General features: G+C 45.4%; 1 protein-coding gene across 3 annotated transcripts in view; it reads left to right on the plus strand.

Moving 5' to 3' along the window:
• E2F3 (E2F transcription factor 3) overlaps positions 1 to 21,116 on the plus strand; it is a 43,967-nt gene that overhangs the window by 13,774 nt on the left and 9,077 nt on the right. For all 3 annotated transcript variants that reach the window (XM_055705481.1, XM_055705482.1, XM_055705483.1), the window contains exons 2-3: positions 17,308 to 17,419; positions 20,518 to 20,737. In XM_055705481.1, the coding sequence (XP_055561456.1) occupies positions 17,308 to 17,419; positions 20,518 to 20,737 (332 nt within the window). The remainder of the gene's footprint in view (positions 1 to 17,307; positions 17,420 to 20,517; positions 20,738 to 21,116) is intronic.

Raw genomic sequence — 21,116 nt, forward strand, 5'->3', positions numbered from 1 at the left:
TATGGAATCTTTTCACCTTCAGTAGCGCAGGCGGTGGTTTGAGCATATGCCATGTGCCTTTCCAGATCCGTGATACGGCTGAACCACAGTGGAAATCTGGAACCGTAACGACACTGCTTATAGGAAGTTTGACTCCCTGCATTTAACCACAAATGTGGTCAGTCTTAGGAGAGGCAATAATGGAGAGGAAGAAAGGTGGTGGTATTTGATTAGCTTTGTTCTCCTGGTTTTCTGCAGTGCCGCTGATGGATGCAGCTCCAGCTGTGAGAAGAGAGTGATAACATTACTGACTGATAGTTCCAGTTTCTTCCTGGTTACACTTCAGGGTAGATAAAACAGGAGTTGCTTTTCAGCATGCTAAATTCGATCGTCACAGGCTAATATTAAACCTGTTGTGTTGCTTGGTAAACTATTCAGTATTGCTGAAGACAGTAACATATAGAAGAAGATTAAATTCCATGTCAAGACCCTTCAGGTGGTCACTAGCTTCACGTAGGGACTGAAACGGAAAGCAGCCTGTTTGAGGTGGGGATCTGCAGGAGGTGAGTGAGGGTCAGAGTTCTGCCCATTGCTCCTTGCCATCACGTCCCAGACCAATGTGTTGGATCCCTTTGGTCCAGCCATGTGGGAATGGCTGTTTGCCTTGGAAATGAAAGTATCCTCCTGCTTCCTATCTGCATATTCTTCAGAAATGAAATGTAACCCTCTCATAGTCAGGGTAACCTTAATTGCCTGCTGGGGTGGGAAGGAAAAGGTGGGTTGGGGGTCTGGTCTGTGCTACTAGGAGTGCTTCCGTGACGGAGGGGGTTCCTGGGATTGTCCTGGGGGACACTTTGGGGGTGTGTTGTCGCAGGCAGTTCACGGTGATCCAAGTCGGTGCTGCCATGATCATGCCGTGTGCCTCCCTGCATCAGCACTGGTGCTTGGACACGCTGGGGACCTGCTCCGGCTGAAGGCAGGCGCTGGGCAAGTGATGAGTTTTCAGCCCAGCGATCTCCCTGGCCTGGCTGGCTGTGTGCTGGGGACCCTGGGCTGCCGACGCTGGCATTCTCAGCACTGTTTGCGCTGTGCCTCCTGACACTCGCCTCCCAATCCCTGACCAGGGCTCCCAGGCTACGTGTAATTTAATTACAGCCTGACAGCTGGCATTGAAGTAGGTGAAGATATAAATGTAATTTGTGCCTAGAAGTTACGTGTGTAGTGAGCTTGTAAAATACTGGAGGCCTTTTCTGAAATCATCGCTATCGGGAAACACCCCCTGAGGAAAGACCGTCTGTGCTGCTTTGACAGGTACGGTTGCTCTGAGCTGGGCTTTAAAATGACTGATTTTTAACAAATGAAAGTAAAGGTGTTGTGGTCTTGCACAAGAGGTCACAGTATTCCTGAAGCCATCAGTTGGGATGGCTCTTGCACGAGAGGTCACAGCATCCCAGAAGGTATCAGTTGGGATGGCTTTTATGGCCAATAGCTGCAGCCACAGCTGCGAGGCTTATCTTGCATGGGTTGTGAACGTCAGAAAGTTCCTAGAGCTTCTGGCCACAGGAGTGGTAACGAGCTCTAGTCATAGGCAAAGTTCATCAAGGAAGGTTGAGTTTCATGACTGCACGCATTGCAAGGTCTTCTTTCTGCCCTTCAAGCGGAGAGACGAAGCAGCCAGCGTGGTGGTGAGAGCATCCAGGGACCTGCTCAGGCTGTGCCACAGCAGAATTTTGCCCTTGTGACCAAAATACACTGCCGAATTTCGGCTCCATCTTGAAAGGAGGTGTATCGTTGTGGGTGTACGGAAACCTCCCCATACAAACTCAACTAGTGCAGTACTAACTGGAGACAGAATCAGGCCACAAAATAAGAGATCACTTTGAATGTGTTGCTTACTTTTGAACGTAATTATTTCAATATTGATGACTTAAGCAAAAAACTTTGGATGTGTTTATCTCACAATCCTTCCACGCACTGCCTACTGCCAGAAGCTTCAGCTCTCCCCACAGAACCTGCCAAAATTTCTGTCTTTCTCCTGATACTTTCTTTAGCACCATTGTGCATTGAAACATTTGCAGAATAGTAGAATGTGAAAGCTATGTACCATTCCTATTTATTTTGGAATTCAGTGTTTTGCACAAGGAACGCTGTAACCCTGCCATATTTACTTTCTTATATTTAATTTAATAAAATGTATTTACCTGAAGCGGACATGAAATTTCCAAGTTTGCTGTGGAAAGCGCAGAGCCACGCTGCAGAAACTCGTTCCAAGTTAACATGGAGAGTGTGAGGGCTCCTTGCCAGTGCAAAGCGTGGGGGGAGGCCGGGAGAAAGAAGGCTCTCGCTGCTATCATCAACAGGCGCCTGTTGACAGGTTAGCAGTTGTTGATGTCAAGGCAATACAAAAGATTGTCTTTCTTTTTTTTTTTTTTTTGAGTTTTATGCTTCTAAGACAAACCAATGACAGGTGCAGCAGGTTTCTTCCAAGGTGCTCTCTAAAGTGCTTTTGCCTTACCTTGGATAAGGATTCGCAGTCTGAGACAGTGAAATGTAGTCGAGTTTTCTTGGGTGATCTTGGCTTCAGTTTGATACACTTTGGAACTAGGGTTGGGAAAACAATTAGTGTGGAAAATTAGGATTTTTTATTTTTTGAGGGTCTACCACACTAGGCTTTTTAGTAATGGTGGGGGCTTCCCAGGGCTGCCCTGAGTTGTTTTACCCTTCTTCCTACTGCGAAGAGAACCAGGCTGTCCTCCTTCCTATCCATACACTGTTGAGAAAAGCCATCGTACAGCTATTTTTGATCCTATTCCTTTCCATAATTATATGTAGCTTTTATAAATCTGTCTGGATGGAAAGAGCCCGTGTACTTTGGAAGGGCTCATTTAATCTAAATTTAAGGATGTCTCATGTCCAGTTGTGAAACTTGCTATTTTGGTTTGCCCTATCTATGGCTTTTACTAAAACAAGAGGAAAAGGATGAAAAGGAGAAACGGAAAAGTGTGTGTATGTGTGTGAGAGAGGAGGGAAAGATGACTCATAAGTAGGACTGCCTCTGAAAATGAAAAGGATCAAGGTGTACTGATAACAAGAGAAAGTTACAGGTTTTGTGAAGGAGGTACAACTAAATTGTATGGTCATTTATTTTCTGAACAGATTAAGGTACATTTGTGGAAGAACCCGTAAGCCTGAGTTGGGTAGATACTTTTGAAGAGAGAAATCTATTTAAAGAAAGGAATTTTTAGTGCAGCCTTTAATAGGTGATATTTTAGTGCTACGTTCCACTGGAAGACTTCTCTAGGCTTTTGGAAAATCCCATTTAGCTGTCCATTGCCTACGGGATAGTTCTAACAACTGCAGGGTTATACAGCAAGGCAGGGAGCAGAAGGGGAAGGAGGGGGGAAGGCAGCGGTGCTGGAAGCCAAAGGGGCTTTCTCTGAACTTTAGGCTACAATGAATAGAAATTAAAGCTTGTTAATAGACACCTGAGTTTCTGCTTTCTTCATAGGTGTCGTCTCTTACCTTTGTGCTTTTACAATGTTCCGCTCTTCCAGTCTCATTCTAGCATCCATAAAACTTGGGATGCCCAACAATCTTGAAATAACCCTTTCTGTAGGGTGTAAGTAGCGTGCAGTGATAAGGATGGCGTTACTCTGTATACAGCACTGCAAAAACCGCCTGTGGTGGTTCCTAAAACACTTCCCAGTGGTATCCAGCAGCCAGCTTTTCCCACCTTCACCCTTCTTTTCCTGCCTTTCCTCCACACTAACCAAAAGTAAAAGATAACAAAAGATGTAGCTGCCTGACATGTGAGTGAAGCTGATAAAGATGTTCAATTTTGTAAAGCATTTTGATTAAAAAAAAAAAAAAAGTAACTTGGCATGGCATTGGATTAAAAATTGGCAAAGTGACAAGAAAAGGGGCCTTTTGATGGATTGCAGTGAGTATTTGCACTGATCTCAATACTATGGAGTGCTTTCACCATTGTCCCAGAAGTAAACAAAAAAACCTGTTACTGATAGTATTTGCTAGCAGAATAGTGAACGATAACGGAGCTCTCGCAACTTGCTCTGTAGGCACATTCAGACACACTGTGTCTTTAACACAGCCCAAGGCAAAGCTGTATGCCAGGGGCAGGGAATGCAAGCTATGCCTTATGAAAGAGGGCCTGTATCCTGGAAAGCAGCACTTCTGAGAAGTCTGTAGTGGACAAGCAACTGCACGCCAGCTTCCAGCACGATGCCAAGGAGCGATGGCACTGGGGCTTGCGTCCTGGCGTGGGCAACAAAAGGAGTAGGAGAAGGGGATGCTTTTGCCTCAGTGAATAGTGTTGGTGCGGCTGATGCTTAACATACACGATTTGGCGCTAGTACTTCTAAGGGGAAAATGTTGGAAATAGAAGATGATGTTAAATAGGGCAGCAAAAGTTATTTGAGGTCTGAAGGAGATGCCCTGCAGTCCAACGTTGGCAATATTTTGCTTATGAAATTAATACTAAGGGATGACTTGACTGATAACATACAAGATACAGAATTTGGAGGAGTGGTTGATACAGCTGATGGCTGCGCTGCCGTCCAGAGGGACCTCGACAGGCTGGGGAAACGGGCTGATGGGAGCCTCATGCAGCTCAGCAAAGGGAAGTGCGAAGTCCTGCCTGTGGGGAGGGATAACGCCGGGCACCACGATGGGCTGGGGCCAACCTGCTGGAAAGCAGCTCTGCAGAAAACAGCCTTGGGGGTCCTGGTGGCCAGCAATGACCTCCTGGGCTGCCTTAGGCATGGCATTACCAGCAGGGTGAGGGAGGGGATCCTTCCCCTCTGCTCAGCCCGGGCGCGGCGCATCTGATGTGCTGGGTCCAGTGTGGGGCTCCCCAGTATAAAAGACGCGTGGACATACTGGAGCAGGTCCAGCAAAGGGCCGTGAAGGTGATTAAGGTCTCAGAGCATCTGCTATGTGAGGAGAGGCTGAGCAAGCTGGGACTGTTGAGCCTGGAGGAGAGAAAGTGTATAAACACGTGATGGGAGGGAGTGAGGAAGATGGAGCCGGGCTCTCCTCAGTGGTGGTGAGTGACAGGACAAAAGGCAATGGACACAAACTGAAATGCAATTTAAATTCCGTTTAAACATAAGATTTTACAGTGATGATGATCAAACCCTGGAACAGGTCTCTTACATTGTGGAGTCGCCTTCACTGGAGATACTTAAAACCCAGCTGGCCACAGCCCTGGGCATCCTGCTCTAGGTGCTCCCACTTGGAGCAGCGGAGTGTGGACCAGATGATCTCCAGAGGTCCTTTCCCACCTGAGCCACTCTGTGAGATGATTCTAGTGTTAAAGGACTTCTTAAATTGTTGAACTTGAGCACAGCGAGAACTTAATACTGCAAGCCAAACAATACAAACTCAAAGTGGAAATTAGACTTTTTTTTTTTTTTCAAGTGAGGGGAAATAGTTATGAGTTGATAGCTTCAAGTTTTCACAGAGTGAATGTCTTGCTTTCTGATTTCTCTGCAGAGTTACGTTCTGTAATTTCAGTTCTGGACAGCCTTGAGGTCAGCGGGTCATGTGCCTGCTTTTTGGTGGGAGCAACGGTGTTTGTGGTCTTTCCTGACAGGTGCTTGCTCGTTAAACTTTCTTATAATGCAGATTCTAAAATTGCATGGCAAATTCTTCCTCTCTTTGGCCACCCAACAGCTTATTGTTAACGGCATAGCAACTAGGGGAAATCTAGTGGTCTGCGCTACATAGGAGGTCATGTTAGAAAGTCAGGGTTCAAGATCAAGGGATGGGTTAGAGGAAACCATGAATTAATTTCATCTTCAAATTTGAGTCTTAAAGGTAGTACTCATTTTTCTGGAGAAGACATCTCAAGGTATTTAGTTAGGGAATGCATAGGAAGGCAAAGCGGAACGGATAGATTGTCAGGTGTGGGTCAGTTTTGGTGTAGAGCCAGGTCCTTGCTTGACTCTATGGCCTGAGATGTTCTGGTTCACCAGAGCCAAAAATTTTTCAAAATACACTTCATAATCTGAGAAAGGGCAGCAACATTAACTTCTTTTCCCCTAGAAATTTTTTCCCTGTGATGACACATCTGTTTTGGATGTTGTCCTGTAAATGAGGCTATCGCATCAGCTTTTTAGATTGTCCCATCTGTGGCATGACAGAATTTATCCAGATGTGAAAAAGAAAACCATTTACTCTACCAACACTCGTTCACTTTTCTTACCAACTGTTGTCATCTTGTCTTGTTTTTATTCCCTCTCTGTCACGGGGATGAAGTAAAACTTGCTGTTTGAACAAATTTATCTTCATTTAGCCAGCGCTCCCAGGTTGCTCTGCTCCTTGGTGTGGCTGATGGAGTGATAAAGCACTGCTGAGGCAGGGTGTGCGGCGCAGCGAGAGCTGGGCGGATGAATTGTTCTTTGTGACATTATGCAGAATTTAAAATATTAAGAGTTCAGCTCCCTTTGTGCTGCCACCTGAGCTGCCCACTGCCGAGCTGAGCAGCGCAACAGGCGTGAATGCGACAGCCGCCTGCCGTGGGGTGGGGAGGGAAGAAATCGCCAGTACCCAGAGTTTAGCAGCCCAGCCAGGTGAAAATCCAGCTCAGTTTGTAGTGAATGTGCTGTGAAGAAGCCTCCTGATGGCAGTACCAGCTCCTGGTCAAGGATGAAGGGGGCTGTCAGCCACCGCTGGGGTCTCTGGCTCCCTGCCATCTGCCGGTCCCTCCCTCGGTCTCTTCTTATGTGCTTTTATCTATTTCTGTGACTTTCTGCTGACTTGGTGCCTCGCTTCTGGCTGTTTCTAGGGATAGTTGCCTTTGGATATGTTACCCGTGTTTCCTGTTTCTTGGGCACTTGTTATTTATTTTTGTTACTCTGCGGTTTGGTACGTGGAGGAGGTTATTGTGTTAACTTCAAGGTTACTTGAGGATTTTTTTTCTGTCTTTAATGGTACTAGTACTTTCCTTTTAAAAACATACCTAATTAGCTTGTGAACGATAAATCGATCTCTTCATGTGAAGTCAGCATGATAGTTACTCCTAGGTGCAGAAGTGACTTCTGGGTTAATCTGTTTGGACACTGTTGGGACTTCCTTAAACTGAACTAAAACCCGCACAGTTTACGTAACGTACAGACCTGGCCTGTATTACAGTAAACGCTTGGGACCCTGTGTGGTCTGACTCAGTGAGACTCAGCAAAAAAACTTTTGGGAGACAACCAGACCCAGATGCGATGCAATGGTTTCCACTTACAATGTCCTTTGGACGTCTATGTAATATTTTTATCACCTTTAATGGATCCAAAGTACATTTATTACTCTCAGGGAATCCAGCTGTACGTTTTTATACTTGTATGGAACTAGGTGAAGGAAATATTTTAAAATCAAATGTTTTACTACTTCAGATCTGACTTCCCTTAACTAATTACATTAATTGAACCAGTAGTTAGATGTAAGAACCATCGTGCCTCAGGCAGTGAATTAAAAATATGGAGTTAAGATTGGTATCGACTTTTTTTAAGAAAGGATTCTCCTCCTTTGGGGGCATGAATGCCCAACACTAATGCCCATGTGGGTCCAGGTATTTAAAACTTGCTGCCTTCTAGTTTGTAGCTCTTTGCTGTAGTTTCTGAAGCATTTGCATATGGATCCTCTTTGTCATTAATTTTTGGAAGAATGAACAAGTTAGTTGGTTCATTATGAATTACCTGTCAGTAAAGCCATGCAGTCCCTTGGCACAGTGTAGTTATATACATATATATATATCACACAGACACACTTGTACATATATATGTATATATACACACACAGACATGCATGTACAGTGCCAAAGGACTGTATATATGAGGTATAACTCCGTACTGGTATTTTGCAGCAAATGCAGGAAGATTCGGTGTGCCAGCATGGGAAATCTCAAACTGTAGACCTGCACAGAGAAGAAAACTTGCGCTCCAGGAACTTCATTAGTGTAATTCCACACATGCTGTCCTTTCTTCTAGGTGCCCAAGGAAAACAAAGCTCAGGATGCTGTGGCTTAGGCTGGCAATTTAGTGAGCAAACTTTGTGCTGCAAGCCCAATCTTGCATCGCTGCAGTGCACCTATGCTGACATAGCCCTGGCATGGTTTTACCAGCGCTCTTCCTCCTCCCTTTTCACTTTGTTCATATCAAATCTGATTAATTACATCTTCCTAGAGAGTTTTATGATGGCATTCTATATGTTCTGTAAGGAGGGACTCTCTTCCCGATTCCTACCTCGGCATGCGTGCCCAGTGTACTGCTATTTTGGTTTTTAACCTGTGTATCTGATACTTTGTGGCGTTTACTGGAATTTCCTCAAAGGAAGTTCACCCCGTCCTATTCTCCAGCTCCCTTAATATCTTTCCTCCCTCCTCCCAGGGCTTGTTTGTTTAGCAGACAATTTGGCAGACAACTGGCAGTGTTTGGAAGTTGTTTGCTTTTTTCTTTTTTTTTTTTGAGTAGCTGTGCTGATTTCTACATATAGAGTGGAAGCGACTCAGTGGAACTAATCCAATCACAGTCTTATTTGAAGTTAATGACTTTAAAAAAAGAGTACTTTTAAAAATAGGCCTGAAATTCAAAAGGCAAAATAATCTCGAGGATGTATTTTGAGACTGACTGCTTTGCGATGGTTTTTTTTCTTTTCTTTGGGACAAACCTTAAAATTATATGAAAGATTTCTTTCCATGGGTCCCGTTCGGTTTTAACCTCACTCTTTGGGAAGCTGGAAGTCTCTGGAAGGGCTGAAGCGCTTGCGGGCATATGGGGAAGTGGTGCCCAAACAGGATTTGAACTATTGCTTTCATGTTTGGCTGACTTCGATCCCGGGGGTTCAGCTGGAGGTGGTGGCCCTGCGGTGTGGTTGTTCATATAGACACAATACAAAGAAGTGACACCGAGAAGCCTCTTACGTGGCTGGTTGGTTGTCACGTCCTGCTGGCCCCCCCTCCCCAGCTGCTCACTGTTAGTTGGGAAGTTCAGCATCAGGCCTGGTTTATGATGGTCTTGTTTTCTTGAAAGGATGTGTGTGGTGAGAAATTACTGATACGAGCTGCAGCTGCAAACCCTTGGGCTTTGCTGTGGGGGCAACAGCCTCGCTGCAGTGGTGTGAGAATGGCCAGGGGCGTTGACATTGGTGTGTAGGACCAGGCTGGCATTAAAGCCTGCAGGTCGCATGGCTAGTCTTCCTACCATGGTCTTGCACGATTCCCCAGGGAATTGCAGGGAAACTGTTGTGCTGCACCCAGTCACGCCAAACCCCCTGCAGTCAGGATTCCCCCCACTGCCACCCCAGATGCTGGCTGGTCTGTCTGTGCTTCTGGCAGTGAGTCTTGCCTGGCTGTCCATCTGTTTTCTGGAATTTTTATTCCCAGAGCTTCCACGCCGTGTGGGCAGGAGCAGCGCAGCCCCAGCAGCCGCTGGGATGAGGGCGTAGGTGTTGCCGGAGCTGTTCTCAGGGCTGCTTAGAGCCGCGTCTGCTCCTCACCTTGGGGCAGTTTAGCAGTTGAGATGAAAACTGGGTGCAGTTTCCTGAAAATAACTTTTCGTATTTCAACATGAAGTGGTAACGGGAGCTTTCAAGCTGTAGTACAGCACAAAGCTATTGCTTCCAGTAAGAAGCAATTGTTTCATATTTGGTGGAAAAAATTGCAGTAGAAACATCTCAGATGATTCATTTCCTATGCAGCCTAGGTGTAATTCTGTTGGTTTGAGGCCTGAAACGTGGTTTATGCTTTGGTTTATTTCTTGCACAACCGTTGTAATGTCCTTCCCCTTCTAGTGCAAAGAAAATACGAAGTACTGCACCCATGTAGGAGAATTCAGATAAGCTGCACGTTTTGGCAGTGGCCGCTGTGCTAAGCGCAAGCCTGACGCTGATCCCACAAGCAGATTGATGAGCAGAAAATGGAATATCATCAGATGGGTTGTCTGTAAGGCAGTGTCTGAGTGCCTTAGCTGTGGTGATGGGGAGATGCTCTGACTTTCTGGCAGGTCAGCTCTTCACGAGATACCAGGATGAAAAAAACACAAGCAGTTAGCACCTTCAGATGATAACCCTCTTTTGGGGAAAAATAACCCGCTGTAGGGCTAGGAAGAAACCACCAGTTTTCATTGCTGTGTTTGGCTGCTTTCTGGGTTTGGTTTATTGTGTTTTGTCTAAATGAAGTTGAAAAATGTTCTGTTCAGGCAGGGCATCGATGCACAGTGCTGCTAACGCCAGCTTGCCGCACCCCGAGCATCGGGCATGGCTGAAAGCAAACCTGGCCCTTTCGGGGGGCATTAAAAGCGGCATCGTGTGCCGTTCTGCGGCAATGGCTGGAGGCACCCAGGGTGCTCGCCTTGCTGCTCTCTGCATCTTCAACTGGAGACGGGACAGGCAGCGCTAGGTCCCTCTGGCTTGGGTCCTGCCTTCCAAGAGGGATCCAGCACTGAAACTTGGCCACCCGCATCTTAACTTTTTTGATCTAAATGTAAGCCCTGCGGTTTGATATTGAAGCGCTGACAGTTTGTGGCCTCCTCAATGCTCCTGATACTTCTGAGGGCGCTGTGAAAATAGAAAATGGGTGGAAATAGGATGGTTTAATTAGGCCTTGGAAGAAACATCACCAGAGTAACGCTATCAGCCCTCAGCTGTCAGGGTCAAATGCCTAATGAAGAGGGGCTCCAGGTGATCAGAATGTAGTTTAATTTGGTAATTGTCAGATGCCTCTCATTGAATTATAAACCCAATTAAGACACTGAAAGGCCATTTTCTTTTAATATTCATCTATATTAAAAACAAACAGTTCGACTGTAGCTGAATGAACAGTTCCAGTATAGGAGCTGGAGAAGGATTTGCCTCAGTCAAAACTGTTATAAGATGAAAAAAAAAAGAATTATAGTTTAGGAAACACAAATTGATATCGTGGAAAGGACTTTTTTGTCCTCTTTTTGATACATTTGCCATCTTCTGAGAAGAAAATGTGAGGCTTTTGTGTTGGAGTAGGTTGATCAGGATGATTTCTGCAAGCTGTGTTTTCATTTGCTTTAAAATGCTTTTTTAAATGTTACTTCAAATACTAGCTGCTTGTCACTCAACTAATAATCCTGATTAATAAGTAGCGACACTTCAGACTCCCGTTCTTCCTTGTGCTGGTTTTACAATGTATTCCATTTTCAAGGCACTATTTTTGTGTATCATTTTAAATGCTTTTACCTCAGTCTAATGAATGGGCTATGTGTAAAGCTTCATTTTGAGGGCATGCTTTCATGGAAGCGCCATTCCTGGTCTTGTTCCCCTGTGTAAGGCAGTGTGGGAATGCATGCTTTTGACAGAGAAGTGAGTAATATTTTTGGGAAGAGTTGAGAGGACTTTTAGAACTCCCCTTTTAAGGACATAGTTTGTTATCTTTTACATGCAAGTAGTTTAATTCCCGGCTATTGCTTTGTCTTCCTATTCTTAAATACCCTTTTAATGGTTTTATACTGTCAGTTCATTACCAACACCAAGCATAGTATGGTACAAATTATTGGTACCTGTGTGTAGAGAACACTGGGGTAAATAATTCATGGAAGAGTGAAATCCCTCTCCCTCCCAGGAGTTTGAACTGCAAATGGATCTCCTCCTTGCTCAGCAGAAATAGGAATGAAAGGAGGAGCTGTCACCAGGGGGGCGAGGGCGGGAGCTCTGGTCATCCTCTTGCATCTTTTTGGTGACCTCGGGTGCTTTCTCGCTTGCGCGTGGACCAGCAAAGCTCAGCCCTCCCTCGCAGAGGGCTCCTCCACTTTTGTCACTACACCTCTCCCCATTTTTCCATCTCTCTGGTGCTGGCCGGAGTGTTTGCTGTGCCCTCGGCTGGGTGCAGCCCTCGGGCAGGCACTCGGGGCTCTCCACATACCAGTCTGTTCATTTGAGCATGTTCAACATGCACAGCCTGTATCACCTTGTTCAGCGGAGAAATTGCCTTAACATATGAATATTTCCGTGTGTTCACCCCAAGGTGCCTTCTTCCCTTTGCTTCTTGTCTCGTACTCCTTCCTCATCAAGCTCCAGCTTAATTTATCTTTTCATGTAAGATGTTTGCTTTCTTCTCTGCAGCTCCTGACCTCTGGAACAGCTTTCTAGAGTTCATGCCTCAGAACCTTGGCTTTTAAATTGCATTTTTCAGTGACTGCTTCATTTGGAAAACGTGGAAGACGGTCTGTGGAAAGTGCGTGGGGACTGGTAAAGTGCCTGTGCTGCGGCTCCCTCGCTGCAGTCAATGTTTATCTGTGCTCCCTGGGCAGGCTTGCATCCCCTCCCCGGTAATATCAGCACTGTGGTGGCATACAGAAAAGCTGCCATTTTATCTGCCTTTTGCAATTGTAATATCTTCTAGAGACTACGCTGGGCTTAGTTATCTGCCCTTGCTTAACTTGCCCAACTTAGTCCTTGCTCTGAGACATTGACACAGCTGAGCACTGCGGTGCATTTCTCTGGCTTGCTGCTTAGTTCGCTGTCAGCTATCACTTAATACACACACAATTTCTTCCTTGCTGTGCTTGGTCATTTCCAGTCTTCCTATTTTTCCTGCCCAGTCAACCCTAAATGGGAGTTTCTTTCCAGCTCCTCATCTCATTGTTTTTTTTTGTTTGATTATTTTTTTCCTTTTAATAAGTTATTTTATCTTCCGTCCCCATCTCAGCATCTGAGTTCAGCTTTTGTCCCTTTGTATTTAAATCGGAGTGCTGAGGCTCTCCTATACCCTGGATGCCTGCTAGGGGAGCAGGGGACTTAGATGTGTCTCATCCTGGACAGGACCTCCCAAGAGATGGCATGTGCATAGCCTGGCGGGCCCGAGAGCTGTGGCACTTGCAGTTTGAAATGGAATTTGGCTCTTAATGTTTATAATGAAAATGTACTGACTGCACTTTTTCAATTTAGGATTGTGAGTTAACAGAATATGCCCAACTTGGATCATCCTTCTGTCAAATTTTTACATGCCTGCTAAAGCCTAACACGTGCAGGAATATTTCAAAGGGTTTTCAGAAAGTAGCACAGGTAACATTATTTTTCTTAGGTCTGTCTCTTGCAAAGAGTGCAACTGTCTTGCATCCAGTAATACAGCTGAGAGAGGCTTCTAGCAGGAAAAATTTCAATGTGCATAGTTTGGCAAAGCTGTGCTCCATGGTTTTATCGTTGGAAAGAATTAGAGGAGGGTTTACTGCATCTTCCCTCAAACCTAGAAATATAAGCCTTGTAGAAAGCGAGACTTTGGTTTGACATGGTGCAGTCTTCAAAACCTGATGTTGGCAGTCTCCTGCCATGGCACTTCCCTCTCTGCTATCTCGATAAAACTCCATGCTGGCTGTTACCTAACGCTTAGCGCTGCACTGTCTGTTATGCTCTTACAAAGTGACTCTCTGACTTTTGTGTTTTCTTCTTAATCAGTGCTGGTTTCTTTCCCTAAGAACTGAAGTTGATAGCTGTGTGACACGAAAGCCAAGCCGCTCCGATGCCAAGCTGATGCCCCGAGGGGCATGGGGGGTGTCCCGCTGCTCCTGCCCAGCAGCTCCCAGCGCAGACAAGTCACCCACAAGGGATAACGTGGCAGAAAACTCCCTCCTGTTTTGGAGGAGAACCAGTTTCTGCTGGTTGTGACCCCTTGAGCCAGCTTCCCGTGGGGTCTGATGGGGACCCATCAGTCAAGCACTGCCCACACCAGCATACGGGGACCATGCAGGAGAAGAGGTGGTGGCAGCAACCTGTTAGACCCAGGTAGCTGTGAGCGCAAAACAGCCCATTAAGGGGAATGGGCTGTAATTTCCTGTTTCCACCTTTTTCACCCCTTTTTTCAATTCATGAAAAAACAAATTTGTGGGTTTTTTTCCTAGTGTTGGGTACCTGCCTCCAACCTCTTCTTAAAAGTTAATCCCCGAGACTGAGTATTGTAAAGTGAATTGCATCAGATCCTGCCTACTTGAAAACACAGCTTACCCTAGGAATTTTTAAACTCTTTTCCTATTGAGAGAAGTGTTCTCATAAAGATGTTCTTGTGGCTTTGCCTCTGATGTTAATTGTGGTAGCAGTTTGTTTTGTTGTTTTTGGGGTTTTTTTGTTGTTTTTTTGTTTTAAAAAAGGAAATGGAAGCTAAAAAGGCATTACTACATAGGAGTCAAGGTGCCACCTGTTTTTAGTGGCCTGCACTGAAGAGTGAATCCATAGTTCTGTCTATATTGGGAATTGCTCATAGTACTGGAAGAGAAAATTGAGGCAAAACAGGTGTTCCCACATTTTTCTTGTCTCCACTAAGTGGTTAGGTAGGTGGTTCAGCTCAGTAGGATCCTTTCCTGTTACTTTCATGTTTCTTGCTGGATGTATCAATTTGTGGCTTTACCTGTGTCACTGCCCCATGTGTTTTGCAATCCTTTCACAATCCCCCTGAGGAATCTGACTTCCATTTATTGCGCTCAATTTAATGTCGCTGAGATGTTCTTAGTCTATATGTTTCCTATCATTCCCTATCGTTGGGATGCTTTGCACCAGCGTCCTTAGGCTTGCTGCTTCTTACCAGGTCCCACGCACTGTGTCAGAGATTCTGCATGCTATGATTGATGCAAACGAAGAAAAATAAAATACACAGATTTGTACAGGCAGTGCAAATAACAAATGTAGTGTTGTAGTGGAAATAAGTTATGCAAAGTAAGAAGTTTTATTTTAAAAGGGTCACTGGTTCTGCTGATTGTGTTCAGATTTCTGACGAGAACTCTGAGATCAGAAAGCACTGTGAATAATTTTGGAGATGGGAGAGAGAAACCATCCCATCTGAGTCACCCAGGATCTGTAGTGCAAAGAAAAAGGCACTGGAAAATCTTTGGTCTGTAAGTCACGGAAGAAGAAATTAAGAGAATATACCATTTCAGTCCCACATCTTATCAGTTACGAAGCTTTTAAAACAGGAACGGGAAGAGAGCACTTGCTGAGTGACATGTAACACCTGGCCAGAAATTCAACCTTCCCCGGCGTTTACTAAAATTGCCTCTCAATAACTTCACCAAGCTCTTTTAAACTCCTCTAAAATAAAATACAATAAAAACCTCTCTGAGGTTTTCTGTCTGCTTCGTGCCCTGCACAATAACTGCCTCGTGGTGCTGCATCTGTTATTTGGTATTTTTGCAGAAACCCGTGGGCAGTCCCGCACTGCCCGCAGGGACGGCGCTGTCAGACCCACAGGCGTGCTGCTGCGTGGCCAAAGGATGTTCTCGCCACCAAACCAGATTATTTGAAGTTCACAGGAGAAAGTTGTATGTGTTTAACCACAAAAGCAGGGGCAAAATACCATTGTTTGTGTCTTGCAAACAAGTTGAGACACGAAGTTTTGAAGTGTAGTCCAAACCCCAAAGTTTCTCTTCTGATGGACAGAGCCACTGCAAATCTCTGGATTTAAAGTCTTTAGCATTTCCCCTCCTTCTCACACCTGGTTTTGAGATTCTCTTTTATCTTTAATTGTATCCCTTTGGCCTAGTCTTCCCACGCCCTGAATTGTTCCCTTTTCACCCCTCCTTCCTTTTCTCTTATAGTTCTCAGGGTGGAAAACCACTTACTTAAAAAAGTGTGAAATGTGTTTCTCCCTGTGGAATAGCTGTAATCTTAATTTAATCCAATTATGTTGGCTAAACATATTAGCTGGATGCTTTTGTTAACAGTTGACCTTTTTAAAATCTGTGTCCTTGGATTACAGAGCCGATGTCTCAGGGAGAGGAGCAGAGGTGTCGCATGCCCATAGAAGCTGCCACCGATGGTGCGGTGCCTGCATTGGTTAGCACGATGCAGTTAGCTCAGCTTTGCTGTGCGCGGTGCTTGCGTTGGTTAGCACGATGCAGTTAGCTCAGCTTTGCCGTCACTGATGAATTAGCGCCTTGCCCCTTCGCACAAAACACAGAGAAGAGTGGCCTAAGCACTCTGGGCATGATGTTACTTTGTGGGCTTATATGAGTTTCATGAGCTTTAATTTGTCCTTTAAGAAGTTTGATGTTTGCAAATGGAGCCCAGTACAAAGACTTTAGTTAGGTATCCATACATTAATGCATATAAAGTAATTTGTTTAGCACTTTCTGTTGGTCAAAGACCCAAAGTAAAATGCATAAGCTAAATCCACGGTACAGAAATATCTGTCTACAGCTCTATAGCAGAATGTATTATTTTGTTTTGGTTCACTGAGGAGCAGATCCAACCCTTTGGGGCATGTCTAAAGAGTAAGCAAATAAAGTACACTGAATTATTCTACATAATTGAATAAACAACATTCTTTGGAAACAGTTCTTTGGTTAAACTTCATTAGATGTAAAACTTCTTCTTTTTCCTGTGTCTTCCGAGATAATGTTCTTTCTATTGTTAGGATAACAAGTATCCCCAGATTTAATTTCAGTAACCCGAGTAGCATGGCAGGGTATAGAATTGTTTCCAAAGATAGTGGATTGTGTTTCTGTCTAGGAACAAATTCATAATACTGGTGGTTTTCGTTGCAGTTTGTCTACGTGTTGCATAGTTGAACGGTGTCCTTCATTATTATTCAAGGTATACACAGCCTGCCTTTGAGCTGGTTGCAACATCTAGCTGATTTTCAGCCACCATCGTTCTAATAGGATTTTTGCTCCACCTTGCTTTTATGTAGGCAGCTTTAGCGCAAATGTGCTAGTTAACGTGGAATATAGTAGCTGTACTTTCAATGAGGACAAAAATTGTTGAGAAGCAGAGGAGAGCAGTTGTCCAGTGCTGCTCATGATGTCATGTCTCCTATTTCATTGATGGAAAGTTTATAGTAGTGGAAGTTACTTGTCCTCTCAAAGCCATCCTTTCAAATGGTGAGGGGAAAACATAACTAATGCTACCTGTGCACAAATTTATATGGGTGGTGTTGTTTTTTTTTTAAAAAAAAAGTAGTTTTGTAGGTGCATACGTGCATGTGCTTGAGGGATTCACTTTGTTTTTCTTAACTGAAATGGTCTCAACTCGAGTGAGGGTAAAATCTTTCATATGTATTTAAGAAGGTCCAGACTAGACTGAAGTAGATCATACAACTGTCGCTCAGTTTTTCAAATTAAAAAAAAATGCTGAATTTTCAAATAACCCCCATCAACCTAGCTTTTGAAAGTGACATCTTTAAATCCACCTGAGGATTCCAAGAAATCTTCATATTCCCTTGTGATGAACATGGGCTATGAACCTGTACCTTGCTGTGGAAAGTTCTCTGCTATCTGCCTTTCCTATAGCCCCAATATAGTGTTTGATAAAGGAAATATACTTAACAATCAATAAATTTAAAAAAAATTTTGTTTTTTTTTTTAACAGGCAAAACGAAGGCTGGAGCTAGGAGAAAGTGGCCACCAGTATCTTGCTGAAGGACTAAAGACTCCAAAGGGGAAAGGAAGAGCTGCGACAAGAAGCCCAGACAGTCCGAAAAGTAAGGGGACTTGTGACGTGCTGGGTGGCACGGAGGGTTTTATTTTACTAATGAGCTATGAGTGAACCAGTACAACAGGCTGTGTTGCCCGGCCAGAAGGGTGTGTGTGTTTACTGTCCTTGCCTGGACGTGCCTGCAACACAACAACCAGTTCTGTTTAATGTCCTGGCACCTTCACCCATGGCCTGTGCGAGGGGACCGAGCGCACCCTCTGTGAGCTGCGGGCTGGGGGCAGGGGGCTCTGCGAGGGGCTGGGCAGGCTGGGCCCAGGGGCCAAGGGCAGTGGTACGGGGTCCCCAGGGCTCAGTGCTGGGCCCTGCCCGGGGGTCACATCAGCCCCTGGCAGCTGCGGGTGGGGGCAGGGTGCTGGGAAGGGCCCGGCGGGAAAGGGACGGGGGGCTGGTCACCAGCAGCTGGTCAGAGCCCCCAGCGTGCCCAGGTGGCCAAGGAGGCCAGCGGCGCCCTGGCTGGTGTCTGAAACGGCGTGGCCAGCAGGGCCGGGGCAGTGCCCGTCCCCCCGCGCCGGGCCCTGTCGGGGCCGCCCCTGGAGCCCTGGGCTCAGCTCTGGGCCCCTCGCTGCCAGAGGGATGCTGAGGGGCTGGAGCGTGTCCAGAGCCGGGCAGGGGCTGGGGCACAGGCTGAGGGGGGAGGCAGCCTGGAGAGGAGGGGGCTCGGGGGGCCCTGATGGCTCCCTACAGCTGCCTGACAGGGGGCTGTGGGCAGGGGGTCGGTCTCTGCTCCCAGGGAAGGAGCGACAGGAGCAGAGGGAACGGCCTCGAGCTGCGCCAGGGCAGGGTTAGGGTGGGGGTGAGGGGACATTTCTTCCCTGGAAGGGTGGTCAGGCACCGGCACAGGCTGCCCGGGGAGGGGGCACCTGTACTGGGGGTGTTTCAGAGACGCGTAGATGTGGTGCTTGGGGACAGGGTTTAGCGGTGGCCTTGGCAGAGCTGGGTTAACAGTTGGGCTTGGTGATCTCAAGGGTCTTTTCCAACGGAAATGCTTCTGTGATGCTATGAACATACCCAGCCGGGCAGCAGACAGCAAGGCTGCAGCGAGCATCGGCTGGTGCAGGGCTGCGGAGGCTCCTGGCTGCCAGGTCTGCTCCGCTGCCTGCCGGTTGCCTGCAGCCTTCGCCCAGGGCCTTCTCTTCAGCTGGGGCCGTGAAGTTGGGGATGCTCAGGAAAGGCAGATGCTGAGGAGTGAAGGTACTATGATGGGATTGAATGCAGTTAGTTATTAGGCGAGGCTAATCAAACGGGCCTCCTCCTTCCTTGCTAAAGTCACGTTGGCAGGGCTTCTTCCCCCAGGCGGGGATTTGCAAAGAGCAGCGGCTGTGCCTCGGTGGTGCTGCACGCTAAATGCTTTCTGTGGGCTCTGAGCTGCCTTCTCTCCCTGCAATGGCTAGATCATTACTGCTGCTGCTTAGTTGCTGCTATTATTAGTTTTGGCACATCTGTGTTGCCTTGGGCAGTAGGTTTCTTGCAACAGCAGCTGGGGGGGGTGTCTAGCCTTGCCATCTTGTTTAGGGGAATGAGGCTTGCAGAGGGAGACGGGCAGGGAAGGGGGACGACTGGGACAGTAGTGGTAGCAGTGGAAGAGGAAGGGATGTGAAGGGGTACTTGTCCCTCCTCACCAGTCTTAGGTGCTTGCTTCTATTGAGGCACATAAGAAATGTGAAATGAGCTGATGGTACGAACTTAAAGCGGACAAGTTAAACAACCACAGTTGTTTTAATTAAACTGAACCTCATTAAGTGAAATGAAGTCCCTTTTAAATTCAAGTGCATTCTCAGAGAAGTTCAGTACCATTTGGAGCATAGGATGCTGCTGCAGTGTTGGTGAGGCCAGACAGAGAACTTTCCCGTGTGTGACCAGGAGCACATGTCATTTTAGGTGGGGGTCAAGTAGCCCATTGCCCTTACGACTCTGAGCCTCTTACTCTTTTCCAAACCCCAAAGGAAAAACAAAGGAAAAAAGAAACCACCTTGCTCTGAATTCACAAGGTGACCTAAGGGATAGAGATCTCCGTCTTCCAGTGCAGACAAGCCCCAAATCTACCAAAGCAAGAGATACAGCTAGCTGGTTCTCTTTGCAAATAGGCAATTACTTGGTTTTCATTGAAGAGCCGTCATAGGTAGTCTAAAGGTTCATTTTCAGATAGTATTTCAGTTTTGACTGACTTTTGCAATTAAATGTGGGACCTGAACCTTGACAACATGAAGATGACCACTAGATCAGCCTAAAATCCATCCTGAGCAATACTTGAAGAAAATGAAAGGTATGAGATGTACCAGCCCAGCAGACATCTAATAATGGCTGGCTCGTTTCTCTTGACACAAAGGCCTCCCACATTTAGAATTAGGAGTCATTATGCTCTAAGTATTTAAACTCTTAAAAGCGCATCTATTAAGTATATAGATGCTGCATTCATGCATTAAAACAGAGTTTTATAGTAAGAATCAAGCCGTTTGCTGACTTCTAATTTAGAAGTGGATGCTCTTGCCTAGTTTGAGCATTGTTTGGTTATGAGGAATGATGTCAATCTCCTCTAATTCACTTGAGTTTTCTGTAAGCTGTGGGGTCTGGCGCTGATGGAATCTGTCATTGTGTTCGCCCACTGAAGTACACCTAAGTCCTGCTTAATTGCATGTGAAACACTTATCTTACAAGAGGGGAAAATCAAACCCTGATGAAAGCTGGCTATCAGCCTGATGAAGGAGAGTCATAGGGGAATTTTTGGTATTGCTGCCAGGATAAATAGATACTAAAAATACTATTAAGAATTCACATAATGAAAGCCTAAGTAGAACATGTATCTGTCAGACTAACGGAAATATTTGCATTTTAAAAAATGTATGTATTTGCTCATGTACCTGTGACTTTTGGAAAGGTACATCTTGAAATACAAATAAATACCCAGTGGTAAGTTGTGTCTTAATGCAAAGGTTTAAGAGATTTTTTTTAAATAAAAATGAAAGGAATATCTGTAATATGTATAATTTCATTTCTGGATGCTGCTTTCAGAATCAAAATGAGAAAACCTGATTTGTCTGAGCTTTTGGTTTGTTGTGTTGTTTTTTTTTTTTTTTTCTTTCCAAGCTCCAAAATCTCCTTCAGAAAAGACTCGGTATGATACATCACTTGGGCTTCTTACAAAGAAGTTCATTCAGTTGCTGAGCCAATCTCCTGATGGGGTCTTAGATTTGAACAGAGCGGCAGAGGTCCTCAAGGTGCAAAAAAGGAGGATTTACGATATCACCAATGTACTGGAAGGCATCCATCTCATTAAGAAAAAATCCAAAAACAACATTCAGTGGATGTGAGTATTCATTATCCTTTTCCATTCCTGCTGGCTAATTTCACTGTCACAGTGCAGCAGTGTTTTTTCTTCTCCCACCTTCCATTCTAACACCTTGCTCCAAGCAATCATCCCAAATGCCTTCCATGAGGATAAAGCTTTCTTCTTCTGTCGAGACAGGTTTTTAGTGTATTAATAGCATTTGTTAGGGAAATTAGAAACTGAGATTTTATGTGAATGCTGGACTAAGTCCTTTACTTCTGCAAGTGGAGTAAGTTTTCAGGTACACACCTCTACCTACTGCCTTCCTCTGTCTGTTTCAAAGTGTGGTTAGAGGAAAGGGGAGCTAGAAGCAAGATTTTGGAAGTGCTTAGAAATATTCAACTTTTCCATTATGGCG

This window comes from Falco cherrug, chromosome 3, assembly GCF_023634085.1.
Source record: "Falco cherrug isolate bFalChe1 chromosome 3, bFalChe1.pri, whole genome shotgun sequence".
NCBI lineage: Eukaryota > Metazoa > Chordata > Aves > Falconiformes > Falconidae > Falco > Falco cherrug.